Source organism: Pleurodeles waltl, chromosome 1_1, assembly GCF_031143425.1.
Source record: "Pleurodeles waltl isolate 20211129_DDA chromosome 1_1, aPleWal1.hap1.20221129, whole genome shotgun sequence".
Classification (NCBI taxonomy): Eukaryota; Metazoa; Chordata; class Amphibia; order Caudata; family Salamandridae; genus Pleurodeles; species Pleurodeles waltl.
The window spans coordinates 220,903,283-220,925,251 of record NC_090436.1 but is presented as its reverse complement, the minus strand read 5'-3'; the positions used below and the strand labels follow the sequence as shown (position 1 = coordinate 220,925,251).

At 45.7% G+C, this 21,969-nt stretch overlaps 1 protein-coding gene across 6 annotated transcripts in view; it reads left to right on the top strand.

Annotated features, from left to right (window-relative positions):
• CPLANE1 (ciliogenesis and planar polarity effector complex subunit 1) overlaps positions 1 to 21,969 on the top strand; it is a 1,992,329-nt gene that overhangs the window by 89,374 nt on the left and 1,880,986 nt on the right. For all 6 annotated transcript variants that reach the window (XM_069221234.1, XM_069221235.1, XM_069221236.1 and 3 more), the window contains one exon: positions 19,755 to 19,874. In XM_069221234.1, coding sequence (XP_069077335.1) covers positions 19,755 to 19,874 — 120 coding nt within the window. The remainder of the gene's footprint in view (positions 1 to 19,754; positions 19,875 to 21,969) is intronic.

Here is a 21,969-nt window from a genome sequence, read left to right as displayed (position 1 = left end):
ATCTTTGGTGCAATTTGATGAATCTTTCTGAAATTTTCCAGAAAGTGTGCCCAAGAGTCTCTGTGTTATCCATCAAGCAGGGACTGAGAAACAAAGTGGGGGGGGGGGAGAGGTTGTAAAAGAAAAGTGCATTTATTTTAATTCCCATGTGGAATTTGAACATTACAACAACCCGAACCACTGGACTGAATTACACCAAATATGGAAGAAAGGTAGCTTTTCATCCAGAAAGCACGCATTTTATTATGTGGTGTAAATCTATACAGTAGTTTTAGAGATATTAAAAGGAAAAGAAATATAGCTATCTAGTGCCACAGATTGCAGCGATCTTGTGCTGAGATCTGATTGGCTGCCAACACTTCAACCAGGAAGTGTTGGCAGCCATTTTGGGACTCAGCTGGAGCGGCTGCCTCTTGCTAGCTTGGCTGGCTTTAGGTCAGGACTGGGTAGGCCGGTGTGTTTATAACATCACGTAGCAGAGGCCTCAGGCTGTCGTGTTGGTTATGTGGAAGTGAGCACAGGTCTGATTTGCGAAGGCTCCTTTTACCTAGAATGGATTGGGGGGGAAGGGGGGCATTGTATCAACTGTTTATTTCCACTCTGCATGGAGCTTAGGTCACTGTTCACCAGATTACCTAATTTAGTAGTTTGTAGTTATATTTTTTTGTCGAGGTGCTGCTACTTTACGATTTCATTAGAAGCCACGTTGCTTCATGTGATAGTTGCAATTCACATGCTTTAACATTTTATTTCAAACTTGAGTGCTCTGGTCAGGAAATTTCAGCCATTCTGCTGCTGTGTTTCTTTAGTTTATTTTTTTCACAAACTTTTTATTGATTTTCCAACTGAGGTGTATGGGTAACACTCATTAGAAGCATATCATGTGCACAAGCATAACACTGCACATCAACATATTGCGATGGTCATATGGTAGGTGGTACTAAAAGTGTAGAATCTATGGGGGTCATTCAGACCTTGGCGGACGGCGGAGGCCGTCCGCCAAGGTACCGCCGACAAATGACCGCCCCGCGGTCAAAAGACCGCGGCGGCCATTCAAACATTTCCGCTGGGCCGGCGGGCGCTCTCCAAAAGAGCGCCCGCCGGCCCAGCGGAAATGCCCCTGCAGCGTGGACGCTGGCTCAGAATTGAGCCGGCGTAGTTGCAGGGGTGCGATGGGTGCAGTTGCACCCGTCGCGTATTTCAGTGTCTGCAAAGCAGACACTGAAATACTTTGTGGGGCCCTCTTACGGGGGCCCCTGCAGTGCCCATGCCACTGGCATGGGCACTGCAGGGGCCCCCAGGGGCCCCGCGGCACCCCCTACCGCCATCCTGTTCATGGCGGGTTTCCCGCCATGAACAGGATGGCGGTAGGGGGTGTCTGAATCCCCATGGCGGCGGAGCGCGCTCCGCCGCCATGGAGGATTCAATGGGGCAGCGGTAAACCGGCGGGAGACCGCCGGTTTACCCTTTCTGACCGCAGCTGAACCGCCGCGGTCAGAATGCCCTTGGGAGCACCGCCAGCCTGTTGGCGGTGCTCCCGTGGTCGGTGACCCTGGCGGTCACCGGCCGCCAGGGTCAGAATGACCCCCTATGTCTGTGTTGCCCTTCCTTACTCCCTCATCTGACGCCTCCCTTCCTTGTACCTTTGTTCGACCATGTTGTGTCCGGGCAAGGTTCCAAGTGTATGCCCCTAGCCTCCGCCCATCCCTTCCATATCTTGTAATGTTTTTTAGGGTAGCCTCTCGCCTTGTATATGGGATGTTCCATGCCCATGCAGAAATCTATCCCTTTAGCCCAAACCTCACACTAATGTTCCTAGCTTATTCATTAGTTGCGTACAATTCCTGCACTTCCAATGACAGAACACACACTGGGAAAAATATGTTGTGAGATGTTTATGGTGCCTTGAGAAGCTCTGTCTTCATGTTTTGAAAAATTGAATTTTTATTCTGTGGTTGTCACAGTTTTGTATATATTAGCATTTCTGCTTAGTCAAAGTTATTTTTTGTCGGGGCTTTTGAGGCAGCTTAAGCCTTAAGTAGGACTTTGAATTTTACAACGCTGGGTGGAAATGCTCTAGTCAATAGTGCAGTACCTGTGCAAATGCTACTATTTTCTGATGGATACAACCTGTGGATTCCTCACCTTATGAATTCTCCCAATGCGTCAGAATTAGACTGAAATTTTCTTCCCAGCTCTTCACGTCTACAAGGACGTCACAATTGCACGGCACCGCATGAGACTCCGTCTGAAGTCATCGCGGCAATAAGAAGTCCTCGCCAGCGTGCTGACATCCGTTCCCTTTTTTCCGCGCCTTCGACGCTAATGGTTTTTTCCTGTCTCTCGGACAGCTACTGTTTCGAAGGTGTCTTGTTGTACTCGTTACAATGTCTCCACCAAAGAAATCAGGTTTTAAGCCTTGTCGTGAGTGCAGGGGTCGTATGTCAGTCACAGACCCTCACGAAGACTGCTTGTGGTGCCTGAGTTCGGACCACGACGTGGAGGGGTGCGTGTCTTGCCAGAGGATGAACCCGAAGGCCTTAAAAGAAAGAGAGGCTAAGCTCTTCTTAACAAAAGCTAAGAGGGGACACAAGGGTCAACGAAGATCTAAGGCGAGGGACTCTTCTTCTCACAAGTCCTCGAGATCTCATAAGAAGCAGCGCTGGCACTATTCTTGATGCCGTTCTTCCAGAAGTCGGTCTCAGTCCCCTCCGAGTTGGCGTGGGAGGTCAGTCCAACTATTACTCCCCAACCTCAAAGTCCACAGGCTTCTCTGGCACAATCACTGAATTGAGGTCATTGACTCCTTCGACTCACTTTTCACCTGTGTTGGCTCAGGAGCTGGTGGCACAAGTTTTGGATCCGACCTAAGCGCCTCAAGACTAGCAGAGTTTTCCGGCCTTTCCGACTCCGGGAGCGGATCCGGTGGCTTTCCTTAATGCTATGTTTAGCATTTTCAACAAGGCTATGGCCCCTGCTGGTACACCGGCTGGTCCCACTGATCCATTAGCGTTCTCTTTAGGTTCGCCGCCGCCGTACAAGCCATCTCCATTTGTGCCCTTCTATCTGGCTGAGAGTGCTGGTTTGGCGCCGATGACATTGTCACCTGAGATGATGGTTCCGACGGCACCGATGGAGTCAGTTCCGGCCCCTGATGGGTCCCGGTCGGATGCAGTGTATCTCCACCATCTCCTCCACCACGTCCATCTGCCTTGAATCCGGCATCGTCGATGTCGGCTATCTCTGTTGATGCCGAGATTGGAGGCCAGATTGAGATCAAGGAGGAGAGCCTTGAGGCTCTTGGAGGAGCAGGAATACCAGCAACAGTTGTTAGAGGAAGGAGAGATTCCTGAGCCTATGGGGGAGTTTCAGGGTCTGGACTCTGCAAGTGGACGCAATACCTCCCCTGAGTGGGATCTTTCATCCCCGGGTGAATTTACAGAGGAGGCAGCACCCTATCACCCTATCACACTGTCATAAGGAAGTCTGCTGAATTTTTGGAACTTCAGTTACCAGCTTCGGAAGTATAGACAAACATCTTGATGGCGGTGTTGCATCCTTCCTCTACTTCTGCATAGCCCCTACTCCCTTTTAATGATGCTCTTACTTAGCCTGTTTTAGACATTAGGAGAGAGCCTGTTGCGACTCCAGCAGTTTCTAGGACTGTGGCTTGGAGGTTCAGGTTGCACCTGGGGCCCCTCAATTTTTATCTCAACATCCGACTTCTGAGAGTTTGGTGGTCCAAGCTTTTTGTTCTGCCAGTTCTGCACCTGGCTCGTTTCCTGCTACTCCAGCACCTGGCTCGTTTCCTGCTACTCCATCGGACAGAGAGTCCAAGAGAATGGAGAAAGCAGCCAAGAAAAGTTTCTCCTCGTGTAGTATGGCCCTGAAATCGGTCAATGCTACCTGTATGCTGGGGAGGTATGTTCATGCCCTGATGGACACAGCAAGAGCTGTGGTGCCGAGTTTGCCTCAGGATGTGCAGGGGCAGTTTGATGAGCTCCTTCTGGACACTCAAGCGGCGGCCAAACACATTATCCAGTCAGGTCTGGATACAGGGGATTCAGTGGCCAGGACAATGGGCACTTTGGTGGCGACCAGGAGGCATGCGTGGCTTAGGACTTCTGGCTTTTCCATGGACGTTCACACAACTTAGTTGGACCTTTCGTTTGATGGCGAAAAGTTGTTTGGGTCCAACGCCGACTCTGCTTTGGAATGTTTTAAAGACTGCAGGGCTACTGCAAGATCTTTGGGGCTACAGGGGTCAGCATCTACACCCTTTAGGTCCTTTCATAGGTTTAGGGTGCTTGGCCGTGGATCCTCTTGTTGTGGAAGGCCACAGTCCAGCACTCAACAGCCTGCCAACCCTCTCTATAGATCTTTTAGAGGGCGGGGAGGGTTAGGACACGAGGAGCCACACATCAGCATCCTGCCTCATCCTCTTTCTCTGGAGGAACCCCACAAGGAAAGCAGCCCTAGTTTTCTATCCATCTTGGATCATGCTTCTCTCGTAGGGGACACGATATTTAATTTTCTCCACGAGTGGGAGTTTGTCACATTGGACTCTTGGGTACTAAATATTGTGAGGAATTTTTTTTTTTTTTTTTTTTTTTTTAATGGCCTTTTTTTGGGGGGAGTTTCCCCCTCATATTCCTTCCCGCCATTCGTTTTGTTCCTGAAGATCATCTTCTGTTGCTTCAGCAGGAGGTGCAAGTTCTTTTGTTAAAGGGTGCAGTGGAGCAGGTTCCAGAGCAGGAAAGGGGTCAGGGATGCTATTCGAGATATTTCCCGATTCCCAAGAAGGATGGTCGATTGAGACCTATCCTGAATCTGAGGATTATCAATTGGTTCCTCAAATAGGAAAAATTCAAGATGCTGACTCTAGTGCAGGTGCTTTTGGTGTTGAACAAAGAGGATTGGATGGTATCGGTAGACTTGCGGCCAGTTAATTTACGCGTTTTCCCCCCCCCCCATACTCTTGATTCCTCGGGTTTTGAGGAAAGATTTGCCAAGATAGGGCTCAAGTCATTTTAATAGCTCCGGATTGGCCGAGAAGGGTGTGGTACATGGACCTTCTTCAACTCTCACTGTGCCCTCCGCTCCGTCTCCCTCTCAGGGCAGATCTCCTCTTGCAGGGGCAGGTTCTACATCCTCATCACCAGAGCCTGCACCTACATGCCTGGAGATTAAACGGGGCAATTTGAGTTCTTTTTCTCTCCCGCCAGAAGTGGTGGATGTTATTTTATCGGCCAGGCGACACTCCACTAAGACTGTTTATTCTGGCAGATGGGCGAAATTCAGGGCTTGGTGTGGAGAGATACACATAAATGTATTTAGAAATAAATATTTAAGTTGTTTATATTTTTGTTTTGGTCGCCAGTGATTGTGTTTGATGGCTTTTTTCTTTCCTTCTTTTTTCCTTTTTTTTCCCTTTTGTATTTCTTTTTTGTTATTGTTGTTAGTTATTGGGATTCTGTATGTTAGGAACCCGTGTCTGAAGGAGGATTGTGTTTCAGTTGTCTGGCCTTTTATCCCTGGTCCCACTTCAGTATATTGCAGTTGGGGAGCCATTTTTTGTCGATGGACCCCTCACCAAGCACATGTACACTGCCTTTGCAGCTTGTGTGTGCTGGTGGGGAGAAAAAGGCAAAGTCGGCATGGCACCCGCTCAGGGCGCCATGCCCACAAACCACTGCCTGTGGCATAGGTAAGACACTCCTCTAGCAGGCCTTACAGCTCTAAGGCAGGGTGACTATACCACAGGTGAGGGCATAGCTGCATTAACAATATGCCCCTACAGTGTCAAAGTCCATTCTTGAAATTATAAGTGCAGTGTAGCCACATTGAGTATATGGTCTGGGAGTTTGTCATTGCGAACTCCACAGCACCATAATGGCTAACCTGAATACTGGGAAGTTTGGTATCAAACTTCTCAGCACAATAAACCCACACTGATGCCAGTGTGGGATTTATTGAAAAATGCACCCAGGGTGCATCTTAGAGTAGCCCCCTGGATGTTATCCAAGCTGCTAGTGTAGGACTGACTGGTCTGTGCCAGCCTGCCACTTTCAGACAAGTTCCTGACCACATGGGGTGAGAGCCTTTGTGCTCTCTGTACACAGAAACAAAGCCTGCCCTGGGTGGAGGTGCTTTAAACCTCCCCTCTGCAGGAACTGTAACACCTGGCGGTGAGCCTCAAAGGCTCAAGCCTTGGGTTACAGTGCCCCAGTGTACTCCTGCTAGTGGAGTTGCCCGTCTCCCCAGACAAAGCCCCACTTTTGGCGGCATGTTCGGCTGTAAAATTAGGGAAAACAGGGAGGAGTGACCACCCCTAAGGTGTCCAGAGCTGAGGTGACCTGCTCCCTGCAGAATTCTCCATCTTGCGTCCAGCCTGTAGTTTGCCCGAGTCGACCCCGTGGACATCGCCTGCAGCTTCTGAGTGACCCCTGGTTCCCCTCACAGAGAAACATTGGACACCCTATGCCTTGTTTGCACCCTACACGCAGCCGCCTCAGTTCCGCTGAGGGTGTATGGTGCCTATTTGTGGCCCCCCAGTGCTCCTCTAAACCCCCAGGTCTGCCCTCCGAAGTCGTGGGTGTACTTAACTGCAGGCAGGCCTTATTCCGAGTGCCCCAAGTCTCCTTAGGAGCTTATGTTCATTTTGCCTCATCTTCAACCTCTGAACCCGGCTGGCTCCGTGTTGCTGGTGGTGGGTGTTTGGGGTCAACTTGAACCCCAACCTGTGGACTTCCTAACCCCTGGAGACTAGAACTGTAAGTCAAGTACTTACCTGTAAATTGTACTAACTTGTTCCTCCCCACCCCCAGGAACTGTTTCTGAAAATTGCACTGTGTCAAAGTTTAAAACCGATAATTACCAATATTTCAAAAACTGTATAACTTATCGATTTCAAACAAAGTTCTATTGATTTATGTGTGAAATACAAATCTATTGAAGTTACCTGCAATTTGAATCTTGTGGTTCTAAAAATAAACTAAGAAAATATATTTTTGTTACATAAAAACCATTGGTCTGGAGTTAAGTCATGGAGTGTATGCTTCTTCTATTCACCATCTGTGTGTGTACACAAATGCTTCGCACTACCCTCTGATAAGCCTGAGTGCTCGACCACACAACCACAAAAGAGAGCATTAGTATTATCTACTTTAGCCTCTTTTAAGCCTCTGGGGAACCCCTGGACTCTGTGCCCCCTATATCTCTTTTTGATATAGTATATACAGAGCCAGATTCCTACAATGTGCTTTACAGTAATCTAGCTTAGAGGAAATCAAGGCAAGAACTACCTACTTGCATGCTTTCAGCTGAAATAAGGGAAACACCTTCCTCAAGGTCGTAATGATCCAAAAACAAGCGGATACCTTGCAATTGACCTGAAGATCAAACAATAACTGTATTCAAAAGTACTCCATAATTTTTAGCTGGTTCTGCCAGAGTGAGCAATGCCCCTAATATATCTAGCCACCAGGAATTATTCCAGATCGTGGAATGATTACCCAAAATCAAAACCTCAGTCTTGTATGCAGTCTTAAACAGTTCCTACACATCCAAGTTGCTACTGCCTGCATACATTTCTTAAAGTTGGCCTCAGTGTTCTCCATATCCTTGGTGATGGACACAATAAGTTGGATGTAATCAGCATAGGATAGTGCCTGCAGTCCAAAAGACTGTAGCAGTTTAGCCAAAGGGGAGACATAAAGAATACAAAGTCTGGCTTAGGTAAGAGTCCTGAGGCACTCCACATGGGGAAGAAATAGGATCAGAACTAAATTGGTTCATAACAACTGTCTGGGATCTATTCTTCAAAAAGAGGTTAACAGATCTAATGCTGACCCAGAAAGCCCCAACTTCTGCAGCCGATCAGCCAGCAGGGCAGGGGAGATGGTATTGAAGCTGCAGATAGATCCAAAGGGATCAATGATGCAGCCTACCCTACGTCTACTGCAGAGCATGCGTAGGGTGTGCAAGCAGACTGATGATACTGTGTTTAGCCTTTCTTCATAGAGAGCTTGCTGTCCAAGATGATGCCGAGGTTGCAGTTGTTGTCTGTTGGGGTGGGGGATGGGCCGGGTACAGTGGGCCAACATGCATCATTCCATGGTGAGGTGTTGTTCCCAAAAATGTGAACTTCGTCTTGTCCATGATGAGTTTGAGACAGTTGACTTTCATCCAGTCTGCGACGTTCACCATACATCTGTGGAAGTTGGCACTGGTGGTGGAGGGGTCTTCTGACAACGAGAGGATGAGCTGGGTGTCATTGGTGTAGGAGATGATGTTGAGTCCATACGATCTGAGAATGTTGGCCAGGGGATTCATGTACATGTTGAAGAGGGTAGCGCTGAGGGACGATCTTTAGGGGAATGCCACAGATGATCTTCTTGTGTTCTGAGGTATACGGTGGGAGACAGATTCTCTGGGTTTTTCTGGTGAGATATGGGATGATCCATTTGAGGGCACCTACCTGGATTCAGATGTGGTTGAGTCTGTTGATCAAGATGTGATAAGAGGTGGTGTTGAAAGTGGCTTACAAGTCCAGGAAGATGAGGATTGTTGTTTTGCTGCGGTCCAGGAGGGCACTAATGTCATTGTCTGCAATGAGAGCTGTTTCGGTGCTGTGGTTGGCCCAGAATCCAGATTGAAAAGGGTCCAGAGATGTGCTTTCCAGGTGTTAGCTGAGTTGGTGGTTGATTGCCTTCTTAAGAACCTTTGCTGGAACGATGAGAAGGGAGATGGGATGGTGTTTCTTAGGTTCCGCTCGGTCGGTGAAAGGTTTCTTCAGGGGGCCTCACTTTTGCGTGTTTTTAGTCCTCCGGGAAGGAAGCTGAGGTGATGGAGATGTTCAGGACTTTCTTGAGCTCGTCTTTAATTGTCTTGTTCCCGAGGATGAAGTCCTGGTGGGGGCGGGGGTCCATGGGTACTCCTGAGTGCACGGAGTTGATGATGGAGATTGTGGCTTGAGATATGAGAGGGTCCCAATGGGTGAGCAGGAGTTCAAGGTTTGTGTTTCTGGGAATGAGCAAGTTGATGCTGTTGGTGGTGGGGGTTAGGGTTTGAAGTTTTCGTAAATGACTGAGATTTTGTCGTGAAGGTAGTTTGCCAGGGTGTCACACATTTCTCGGGAGAGTTTGATTTCTTTCTTGGCAGCTGCAGGATTGGAGAACTCTTTAATGATGGCAAAAAGCTCCTTGCTGCGACTTGTGCTGGCTTCTATGTGGACTGCTAGATCATTCATTTTTGTTTGTTTCAGGAGGCGGTGGTACTGGTTGAGAGCTGTCTTGTAGGCATCATATTGTTCTGTCTCTTTGATGGTGCTCCACTTCCTTTCTATGCCTGCAGTTGCATTTGGATGTGAGCTCCGTGGTGAACGAGCTGACTCTTCTGGCAGGTCCTTTGGATTTGGCTTGCTTGGCGGGGGCGATTGTGTTGGCTCATTCTGTGATCCATTGGGAGAAGTTCTTCGTAGCCTGTTCTGGGTTGGATGTTGTGTCTGAGAGGTGGAAGTTGGGAGTGTTGTTCCACTGGTCTTCTGTTATCTTTTTCCGATTTCTGCATGTGGAACTGGGGAGCATGGTGCCAGTATTGGTAGGTCCTGAGATGGTGAAGTGGATGCTGTAGTGGTCGGTCCACATGAGCTGTGAGACTTGGTTGTGCTCAACATTTTTCCTGGACATGAAAATGGGGTAGAGTGTGTGTCATGCGGGTAGGGTCGGTGACAAATTGCTTGAGGCCGATGTTGCTTATGCTTTTCAAGAGGTTGATTGTGTTGGTGTTGCTGGGGTCGTTGACGTGGAAGTTGATATCCCCATAGGAAGATGTAGTGCTCAGTCAATGGCGATCAAGATGAGGAGGTCAGGGATGGTGTTCCAGAAGCTGGGGCGTGGTCCTGGTGATCTGTAGGCGAAGGTGCATCTGATGGTGCTTTTACCATCTGTGTGGAGCTGGAAGTTGAAATGCTCCACTATTGGGGACGAGTTACCTAGGGTGATGGTGCAGGGGAAGGTGTCCTTATATATGATGGCAATTACACCTCTGTGTTTGTTGGTTTGGTCCCAGTATATTATCTTGTAGCCTTCGAAGGTGCCGCTGGTGATGTCTGGCACGGATGCAGGGTTCAGCCAGATCTCTGCGAGGAAGATGACTTCCAGGGTGAGAGATGAGATTGTGTCCCAGATCTCCGTGGCGTGTTTGCCGAACGATCGTGCATTTGATAGAATACACTTGAGTTGTGCCATGGTGTTCCCGGTCGGTGTGGTGGACGTAGCGGTGTCTCCGGAGTTGTTTGTTGCTTCGGTGTTGCAATTGAAGTAGCAGTGCTGGCAGAAGAACGATCCTCTGGTGGTGTGTGGAGATATGCGGATTCAGTTGTTGTTAATGCACCCGAGATCCAGGGCTCAGAGATCTGTGGCAGTGTAGCTGAACTGGGGGGAAAAGCCAGGGTCCCTGGCGCAGACTGGTGCAGACAGGCTTGCCTTTGGTGCGAAAGTAAGCTGGAAGTTTCAAGCAACTGACACATTTTACGCAGGTTAATCAGGTAGTACCAAAGTTATTATCAAATACGTCATTTCCCATGGAAATTGCAATTTAACTAGAAGTAGTGTTGCTATTCCCAGCTTCAAATGGTCTACATGCAGATGTGCATAATTCAGTAATATAGACAATAACATTTATATTACGGAGAGGATCTGTGATCGTCGTAAATGTCTGCCTGTTTATTGCTTCTAAGCATTGAACTATTAAAACTATTTCTGTACTAAGTGGGCATAAAACCTTCACGTAGATCAGTAATGCGACGCCCAGCTGTATGATAGGACGTCCAAGTTGATTACAAGACTTCGCCAAAAAAAGACTTACGTTTCATGTATAACATTCCCGTTTAATAGAGGATTTCTGAAGGCCCATCTTGCCATGAAAGGGAAATGCAAAAGCATGACTGACTTTAAAAATATCACTTTTTTTCTGTAGAGCACACTATGTTCCCGCGATGTTGGCACAAAATAAAAAAAAATACACATGATTTATCCAGGATCACACATTTGGTAGCGCGGAAGTGCTGGGATTGGAGACCCTAACTTCTGCTAGTATAGTAAACAGTTTTAACCACAGCGTCTGGTCTGGTCCGGATTAGTTTTTTAAGGTATGAATTTTGGGCACTCAAGGGCATCGGAACTCCCAGTACATTTATATTACGTTAGTTGTACATGTCAATCAAGGGACTAGAATGCAACGTCCGTCTCTGTTTTTGTGATTAATGATCCACTTTCTAAAGGAAAACAAGAAATTTACAAACCAGACAGAACTGTAATCTTGGACTTTAGTAGAGTATACAGTATCCACTGTGTCGCTGAACCAATCTTGTGGGGCTGGTCGTTACCAGAAACACTTCCATTGCTCAGTGCGTTGTGTATAGGTTGCAGTCCAACTTGATTTCTAATTTATATTGGTGTAATGAGGAACTCTGACCCCTGTAGTTCTGGTTGGGGGGGGGGTGGGCGGGTCCCCTTGGACCGTATAAACTCAAACCCCTCTCCTACTACTCAGTGTTACTTCTATCACTCACTGCTCTCTATATTACCCACACCATTCATCCAGATTCACAAAACAACACTGTTGCGTTAGATACATGCTCAGTTACTCGCACCATCCACTCAAAACATTACTTGCCTTGCCTTTACTCGCACGCACCATGTAATCATACTTAGGACCTGATTTAGAGTTTGGAGGATGAGGTTACTCCGTCACAAATGTGACGGATATCCCATCCGCTGTATTACGATTCCATTATAGCTTATGGAAATCATAATATGGTAGACGGGACATCCGTCACGTTGGTGACTGAGTAATCCGATGGCAAAACTCTAAATCAGACTATAGTCATTTACACCTCACTTTATCATCACTCATAGCATGCCCACCATTTCATACAGCACTACCTGTTCATCTCTCTACCAACGGCTACTCATCCAAAGATACTCAGAGGCTCAATCTGTTCTCACAGCATTCAGCACTCACAGCATTCAGACATTCAACCAATTACTTAGTTATGTATGAAAGTTCCCTGACACCATATTTTTGAGACCACTGTAAATACCTTTGAGTCACACCAACACTTCTTTCCTCACTTGTAGGATCGCGAACCACAGAAATCATCTGATCAAGCCACTTTTCATCAGGTACTGCCAACCACTCACCACCACAGCACCAATCACCCACCACTGACATTAATCTTTTACAATATCTTCAAACCCAACTCCATTGAATTGCAGTATCCTGCTCTGCTGTACCCAATATTACATTGAATCTCAGTTACAGGCCTCAACCACTGTTCGTCACAAAATCCCGATCACATAGTCACACATACCTAGACACCTTGACTCTCTCCACACAAATTCTCCGCCTGTTGCATTATCGCAGGCACTTACAATCACTCAGTTTCTCCTACCTTTCCACTACTACCAGGAGTCACAGAACAATATGGAGGCAGGACTACAAGGAGTGGAGAAGTGACATGTGGGTTTGTGGTTGTTGCTGTGTATTAGCTTAACAATACTTCTTTGCATTTACGTTGTAATAAGATGAGTGGTAGTCATGGATCTTAGCTATTGTCAAATCATTCTGAAGTACCAGTGCATATCCTACAGCACTCATGAGAGGGTCTGGATGACGTTTGCATGGTAAGTGGGAACCTGCTATTTTCTGTTGCCTCCTCCTCCAATTACAATGCACAGAAAAGGCACCAATAGCCAATTATATCCTCTAGTAAAAAATGAGTTGCTGCAAGATTGTTTACCTGATGGAATGAGCAGGCAGGAACAGGGCTATTATGGGTTCTGAGAAGCTAATTACAAGGGTATAACAACTGCACTGCTTGCTGTTTATACACATCAAGTTGGTTCCCATCAACCAATCAGTACAGTTATGTGTTGCTAGATAGTTATGATTAGCCATTGGAAAACCTTTCAGAATAACAGTGGGTAGCCAGTGACTTCTTGGATCATTTTGCAGCACAAGGTAATGCAGGCAGCTTGACATGTGTTTTCCCATATTTGGAAATAAGGGACTTCACCCCTTTTTCTAGTTTGCCTTCAAAGCAGTTCTGGTGTTTCTGTGACCATGATCCACGCTTTTCGCACAAAAACAGGTTTTATAATTTTCTTAAAAGTGTTCACCCAGTAATACTCTGAGATCATACTGGCATAGCACCTCCATCTTGAAATCAGTATGGGACCATCGTGGAGTAAAACACCTACATCGAGGAGTTAAGAGGGCACCACCCTGAAGTAGTAACAGCCTCCTCCCGAAATCATCATGCTATCATTCTAGAGTAATAAAACCTCATCCTGAAGTCATCAGGGAGTAATCCTGGTGTATTAACACTCCATCCTGAAGTCATGCTGAGATCATCCTATTATAATCATGAAGCAATACTAGCGTACCCTGAAGTCATCAGGGAATCATCCTGGAATAGTAAAAGATCATCACAGGCTTTCCACTGAAGTAATCAGAAGGCCATCCTACAGTAGTAAATGATCATCACCTTGAAGTCATCACAACACCATCCTACTGTAGTTTTTCTGATGACTCTAGAGCAGAGGTCTTCAAACTGGGGGGCGGGCCCCCCTAGGGGGGCCTCAAGTGATCCCAGGGGGGGGCCCCCAGACTCTGGCCAAAATAAATATTATACAAATAACAGGCCTCTGTTTTAATCAGAAGCATGTTATTGCAGTTTTAAAAAGGTAACAGTACTTAACTGCAATGTTTAAATAGGTTTAGACATATTTAAACATTGCCATGTTTATAAAATAATTGTGAAAAATTCTGAGGGGGGCCCAATGATTTTTATTTTTCAACTGGGGGGGGCGCGGCATTAAAAAGTTTGAAGACCTCTGCTCTAGAGTCATCTCATTTAAATATTTCACCCTATAGGCATACTTCAGGATGGCCTGTGATGACTTCACCAGTTAATTACAGGAATAGCCCAGCTGAAGTCATCGGATGACTTCAGAATGACTCCAGGAAGATCTTCCTTTTTGACTAGGGTATCTGGAGTAGCGTTTTCCCGTCCAAACCGTTAATTCCAGCCTGAAATGAACATGATAATTAAAGAGCAGCCCTGTTTACAGCTGTGACATTATAGCCACATACATTATCAGATCGTACGTTATATATTTTCCCAATTAAAAGAAGTCAGCCCTGCCACTGCCCCCTGTAAGGAACACACAGGGGCTGGGAGGATTCTTTAGACCCCCACCAGACATCTCTTTCTCCATCAGAGCCACTCTGATGCATAAAATGGAATAAATGATCAGCGCGCAACAAAACACAGGCAGCTAAAAGGCAGATAATCTGCGTGGGACAAGCAGGGCTTCAACCACAGCCCCAGAACAGATATGCTTATAATCGAAAACTGTCACCGTCACCAGTACGAGCCTTCCGAGGTGCGTGTCCACTTGTAAGAGGCCCCGGGAACATGCCTGGAAGCTCGAGTTTTAACTTGAACAGTGAGCCACCAAACCGACGCATATATACAGATTGCACATCCACGACATAATCTCACGCGAGCGCACACCCACACATAGTTGTTTCCCATCGGCAAAGTAGTGTTCATCTGCTTTGGTGGAACTTCTTTTAGGAATCACAAGCAACGATCAGGAAAACAAAACAAAATAAAGTCTAACAAGAGCTAAACCCGTGCTTTAAAGTAACAGCGCTGCCCTGAGTGCCATGGGTTTAGCGAGCCCTTATTATCTCGGTGGAGATCCTCCAGCGTGGCTTTTATTCCTTCTCCAGACGAAGCACCCATTACGTAGTTTCCCCTTGAGCTCAGTTGTCATTATGCACTCTGCCTAGGGTGACCAGAGGTCCCGGATTTCCCTGGACAGTCCTGGTTTTCAGAGAAGTTTCCTGGTGTCCCCACACTTTTTTGTTCATTTTACATAAATGTCCCGGTTTTGGGGACAAAGGTCAGGTCAACCTGCGGATCATAAGTGAAACGTATGCGCTCCTTTCACATGCACTTCTAGCGTGTGTGTGCACACATACACTCTCCCTTTTACAGGACAGGCCAGATATAAAATTTAGATTTAAGGCTTTAGTCCTACTTTGATGTCTAACCTGTCCTGTTTTTTTTCTTTTCAAAATCTGGTCACCCTAACTCTGCCACACGCCCCCTCCCCCACCCCCCTGCACAAGCAGGCGTCCCCTTCAGTACTTGTTAGGCAAAGCTTGACGATTGATGTTTTTATCATCCATGCTGTTCTGAACATTATTATATGTATATCAAGGTGGCCCTCATTATCGGGGTTATCATTATGTGGCTTCTCCTCAGGTCAGCCCCGGTCTTTAGACCTTGTTTGTTTCAGTGCTCTTAATACTCCACTTTTCGCTCCTTTCTACTTTTTTAACATCACCTTGGGTACATATGGATCTTTCAAAAGTTCGGTTCGCTTGTCAGACATAGGTTTTCTTTATGCGCCTAGGAGACATTCAGCCCTTTAATCACTCCCCTCGGCACCATTGTGTCATGGCCAATATTGCATGAAATGGAGAGCTTTCCGTGTGGTCGTCCCTCTTCTATGTTGTTAAGGGACTCAGTCCAATTGTAGCGTGAGACATGTCCTGATCTCTGCGTTTTAAAATTGACGTCTCCCGTGCCCGAATACATCCAAGTTCGTGGATGATGGGTAGGTAATTGGACCTCAGCTTCAGGATACGCATTAAGTTGCCCCTAGGCCCTTCTGTTCAATTCCTTGGTAGTGTTATTTGTGATAACGATTTTACTACTTTGAAATTTTGCTTTCAAAATTATTTTTGCCGATGGTGGGAGCTTGTTAACGGGTGCACTTATGCAGCACGGCCCACCACCATACCTGACGGGCACTCCTCTGATAGGAATGTAACCATTCAGAATGTCTTTGTTACCATTATTGCCGCTGCCGCCGGGAGTACTTTTATGGATAGAATTGTTCAGTAGAGTTCAGACTGCTTTGGGGCTACTTCGAGGCAGGATCGTACCTTAACAACGACCAACAATTCTTCCACCCACATCAAAATTCAGAAATTCTTCACTACATTTTAGTTATCGATCTCTAATCTCCGCCATTGGCTGGAGCTTTGCTATTATCACGACTGAAACTATACACAGCCCGTTAAGGCCCTACTGTGATGGTATTAATGGCTTCATTATCCCAGGCGGGAGCAGTGTTCTGTGTTTTCTGCCCTTTACTGATATGTGCTTTACTCCGCATTTGAAGCAGCTTTTTTTTTTTTTTTTACCCGCTACTACACTGCACACCTATTATTATTATTATAATATATATGCTGCATTCCCTTGACAAATCATCTCGCTCTAACCTCATTCAGATTCATGCTTAACCACACACTCCTCTGCAATTGTGGTGGGATTCCCTGTCTGTACTTAGACTGTTTTTGAGGACTGATGTCTTCCATAATTTGCCACTCTTTCCGGTGGATATTAAAGGATATTATGCTCTTCCTTTTCCATTTATTAGAGACCTGTATACATATGTGGCAGCCACACACGCCACTGCGTACCTTTTTTAACAAATAATATCACATATACTGTTGTTGCCACACCAAATATCTATACTGACTGCTCCAGTAGCTTAGGTTTGAGGCACCTTCACCCTGCACTTATACACTTATCAACCTTTATTCATGCAACACTCACTCTGCTCAGATAGCACTCACGCCATTCTCCCTGCACTCGTACACTGTTCCCACACCTCATAACGTATTATTAATCCCATAAGCAAAACCTTTTGCATGAACCAATGTTTGTTAATAACGCTACCTTGAAAGTATTTCAGATTGAGGGGGGAGTTGTATTCTTGTGATATTGTTGAGTATTGAGTTACCATTGACATGCCAATCCAGGCGTGAAGGTGGCGCAAGCAGATCTTCAACCACAGCCTCTGATCAGATCCACTTATGCCTGAAAACTGGCACTGTCACCAGTACAAGCCACGGAGTGCTCCAGCAAGCTCATGTCCGTCCAGTTGTAAGAGGCCACGGGCACATGCTTGACAGCCCGGGTTTTAATTTGAACACAGAGCCAACAAACAGAGCTTCTCTGCACTGTGCTGCAGAGTGCTTAGTTCACGTGTCAATATCTTTTCCCCTGGGACCTGGCTAACTTAGGGGCTTAAACAAGCGTGGGAGACCGTGCTTGTGTTTTTTAATTTTGCCATGGATTCTCAGATCCACTGCGAGTTTGTGGCAAAAGAAAAAAAAAAAAAATAAAATACGTATTGGCCCCAGGCAAGGGTCCCTGTGGGACCCCACCACCATGCCTAGAGTGTCTGGATATTTCTACCATTCCCCCTTGTGTTTTCTTTCTAATTTTTTCGTAGGACTGCTGCTGAGTCCTGCGTCCTAAGATGGCTGCTAGCACTTCCTGGTTGAAGTGGTGGCAGCCAAGCAGATGGGTCCGCGGTCCCTCCGCTGTTTCTTTTTCCCTTAATAACTCCAAAACTATTGCACATTTTTGCACCAAATCACAAAAAGAGATCTTTCTGGACCAAGATCTAGCTTTCTGCCAAATTTGGTGTAATTCCATTCAGCGGTTCCCGCTGTAGTTGTGTTTAATTCCCAATGGGAAATTTAATGAGGAAAACGCGTTTTGGGATCCCCCTTTTTCTCGGCCATCGCTTGACGAATCACCCCAAAATTTCCCACAAGCAGCTGAAGTGAGTAACGTACTTGTTTTGAAAATTTCATTAACATTGGTCAAACAGCGCCAAAGTTATTAGCAAAACAAAAACCGCTTTGTCTATGGAAACTAGGCCCTACTACAACTACCTACTAGTGACTGCAAGTAAGTTAAAAATAAATAAATATATATATATATATATATATATTCCTCAGATTATTTTTGTTCTGCTACCCATGCCATTTCAGTTTCAACCCAGCCATATGCAAATCACTCTTGACCCTGCTCCATATGGGAACAGTCCAGCCCGAACTGCCAGGCCAGGTCCTCCCTGTACTGGAAACAAACCCAAATCTTTGTGACTAGGGAGTGAATGTTTGCATTGATAAGCATTCTGTCCCTCATCTGTTCTTTATGCTTTTGTCGCCCTTAGTGGGAAAGGTATGCCCAGACGTTGGTTCTGTTCTCACTGCGCCACTGGATTCAAACTAGCCTGGCTGATGAAGGTGATACACTCAAACTGGTCCCAGGATGCTTGTTTCCAGTCCAGGGAGGACTTGGCTTGGCAGTTTGGGCTGAACTGTTACCATGGGGAACAGGGTCAAGACTGATTTGCATATGGCTGGGTCAAAACAGAGGTGACGTGGGCAAAAGAAACGATGAATGAAACCCAGATCTTTGTGACTGGGGGCTGAATGTTTGCATTGTTCAGCATTCCGTCCATCATCTGTTCTTTTTGTGCTAGTAGTCATTACATCAGTCAGAATGGGCTATGAGATCCAAGCTTGTATGCAGTCATCTTGGAAATGTATTGGTCCCTAGCATCTACAGAATATTTATGTTTAAGGCAGAACCACATTTCGCAAATGCCAGATTAATTAACTCCCCATTTTATTTGCAAACCACTTCCTGAAGCACAGTGGATCAGCACACACTGGATCAGCACACACTGGATATTGAAAGCATTCTGAGTTAGTTATATAGACCAAACCAAAAACTACAGTTAATCGAGTTTTTTTGTAACCAATACCAACCCTTATGCCTATTTAGTACAAAGACCACTTTTCTGACAATAAACATGGTTGGATCTGAAACCCTCCATGCAATTTATTCAGAAGATTTGTAAAGCAGGGAGGTAGAAGATGCTGCAGACATTAAAGAAAACTACTTTGTGATACAGATGCAAAAACTATAATGCAAGAAGGACAGAGTATGCAGAAAACACGTTCTTTGAAGGCTTAATCGTTCTTCCTTACAACATGACCACAGCCTTTAGTTCCCTTGAAATCAGGTGAATTTATCAGATATTCAAGCTGGAGTGGCTTTTTTTGTCTAAGGCTCACAAGGAGTGCAGGCTTTCCACTGGCACACGGTGTGATTGTGTGCTCACCAGTTTTACTTTCCCTGCAATATTTGTATTTTATTGTCACAAGTTGCACAATGAAAGGCACAGACTAAATAGTTATGTTTTTTTTCAATAACTGAGGCTCACCAGTGTATTTGTCATAAATTCACAGGGACCCAACAGTGAGGCAAATATTGGTTAGAATAATGCTGTTGATGCTACTGTAGTTGGACATTGGCTCTGAGTGCTATTGGAACACCTCTCGGTCACTGGCGGGAAGAGACAGCCCCAATTATGGCGTAGATGGGCTGTAGATATTGATATTTTATAGTTTCTAAAATTGCTATGTACTTGTAAACCAGGGAATTAAAGTTTGATGACCGGAAACATTTAAAGCCTGTGGATCCAAGAAAAATGGAATTGATGGAAAACTATAGTTACAGCTAAGTAACTGTTTCTTTTAAAATGTAAATTTATGTCTTATGCAGATAATCAAAACTGCATTTAACCAGTTCTTTCGTGAAGTGAGTACTCTAAAAATTGATTACATACAACAGAAACGCTCTAAAATGTATTTTAAATATATGCTCAACTTTATTTTAGTGACACTCCAATAAATCGATACATTATAGTCAAGTTAGAGATTTACACACTACAGTGCCATGTTGTTGCACTGAGTTTATTGAGAATCCTTTTAGACTCTTTCCTTTATCTCTTTCTCAGGTGCTTGGCTGGCAGGAGTCCTTACGTCAGGAGAAATATTTATTTGGAACAAAGATCAAGATGTTGTGAAAACAATACCCTTAACAGAAGAACTTAGTAATGAACTTGCAGCATCGGAAGGTATGAAACCTGTCTTTCTCGCTACTGCCGATTAGTGTTGAGAAGACCTGGCACACCAGCAATTGTGCATTTCCATACAGTTATACTGTTATGCACAAAATATTTCAGGCTTCCTCATTATTAGTTGCATTTTCCGAATGCCGTCGCATGACTGCTCTGTGTCCTGTTACCGGGATTGAGCACACGTTTATCTTATTTAATTTGTGTGACATCTAGTAGGTGGCAGCCTTATCTTTTGGGGTGGACACTTGTCCACCTCAAATAATAATACACTTTTTTACAGTGTCCAAAGTGGATATCCGTGCCGCAACTCTGAAGCTGCTATAACATGGCACTGCTGAAATGAGCTTAAGCGGATTGTGCTGCTGTGACCCTGCTGGTGGCCTGCATCATGGCACAGTGTACTTGAGCAATGGCACCACTGTGACCATGAACACTTGTATCTTGTACCCACTGCAAAGTAATGAAGTGGCAAAGGCGGCCTGTGCCACTGTAACAACTTACCGACATGTGAACCAAGCTGCACCGCCACTCTTTGGTGGACCCTGGACCTCTGAGCCTGCATGCGGGAGAGAGCCTGTGAACAAATGGAGATTGCCTGAAATGCAGGAGCCTGCCTACTAGCCAGACTCTGGGTTGAGACCTTCACACTTGCTGCTTCCACAGACAGGACCAGGTGCAGACGAACTTGCAGCTGGAGCGTCTTCCTCTAAGGAAGGGCGAAAGGGACCAGGCATGTGCTGCAGGCCCCGACTACAATTGGCAGGCAAAATGTTCTAGCACTTGTTATATTGAGGTACTTTGACTGAGCCTGTGAGACTGCGTGCACAAATTCTGAAAGAAGGGCTAGCACTGCTCTTTTGCTTGTAACCTGCCATACCATATCTTAAGGTAAGGGGACCATGAACCCTGGGTACAGTGGTCCTACACCTGTGGATATTCATCCCTATATATATTGTAGGTTGTAGTATTTTGTTTTTGAGTGTATTAAACTAGTTTCTTTTTATAAAATACAATCTCTGGGTGGGACAATCACTTATTGCGTTGCTATGTGATTGTGTTCTAAACTTAAAAAAATAATAATATTTAATTGGTTGAATTCAAAGTTAACCACAAACCCCATAACACAAACCCCACACACCACAGTACATGGCATCCATTGTTCAGTTTTGATGTTGAGGAATGGTCCCTGAGCCCCAGTTCTTGACTATATTTTGTTTCGCCACAATGCATCCTAAATTGACTAAAGTCTTATGATAGCATGTGGGATCCATCTGTCCCCATACAACCAGCAGTGCCAACCTATGCCGAAGCTCCCTGGGTACCCCCGTTGGAACGTTCAATTTTCCCCTCCCTGTCTCCCAAAGTTCCCGATTATAGGGCAATTCCCAAGCGTATGATAAAAAGTACCCTCCTCATCACACTCTCTGAGAGAATTGGAATCTGTCCCTCTACCCAGCCTGTGAATTACTGTACGCGTATAGTAATCTCTGTGCAGAACTTTAATTTGAGCTATGCAGAATTTTAATTTGAATCGGGCAGAGAGACGCACGAATATCCGCCTCCGCTCGGAACATAGGTGCCTCTCGCCATTTGAAATTCCAATTTTGTCCCAACCTTGGAAGCCCTTCAGGTGTACCATTCTTGAAAGCCTGAAGCCTCCCACAGTGGTGTCCTCTGGGTCAGCCCAGTTTCCCATCCCATTTCCTTGGTTAACCTTTGACAAGTCCGATCACTTTTTCAGTAGCTTAACATATTGTCAAATTCAGTTTACCCACATACAACCAGTGTAAATAGCTTCTTCCCATAACTTGTTGATCTAATCTGAATGCTGGGTCCTCCGAGGGGGCATACACCCAGTGGATAACTACAAAGACATTTGCAGCCTCATAATATTTCCAAATATTTGGCAGAGCTATCCCCCCTTCCTAATTAAACTGCCGGAGGGTGCGTAGGGCCACTCTGAGTTGACCCCCTGCCCACAATAAGGAGCGCACTAGTGCATCAATCCGCGTAAAGAACGCATCAGGGAGTCTATATGGCGAAAATTGAAGGATGTATAGAGAATGAGGAAGGGCCAGCGTTTTAAACATTG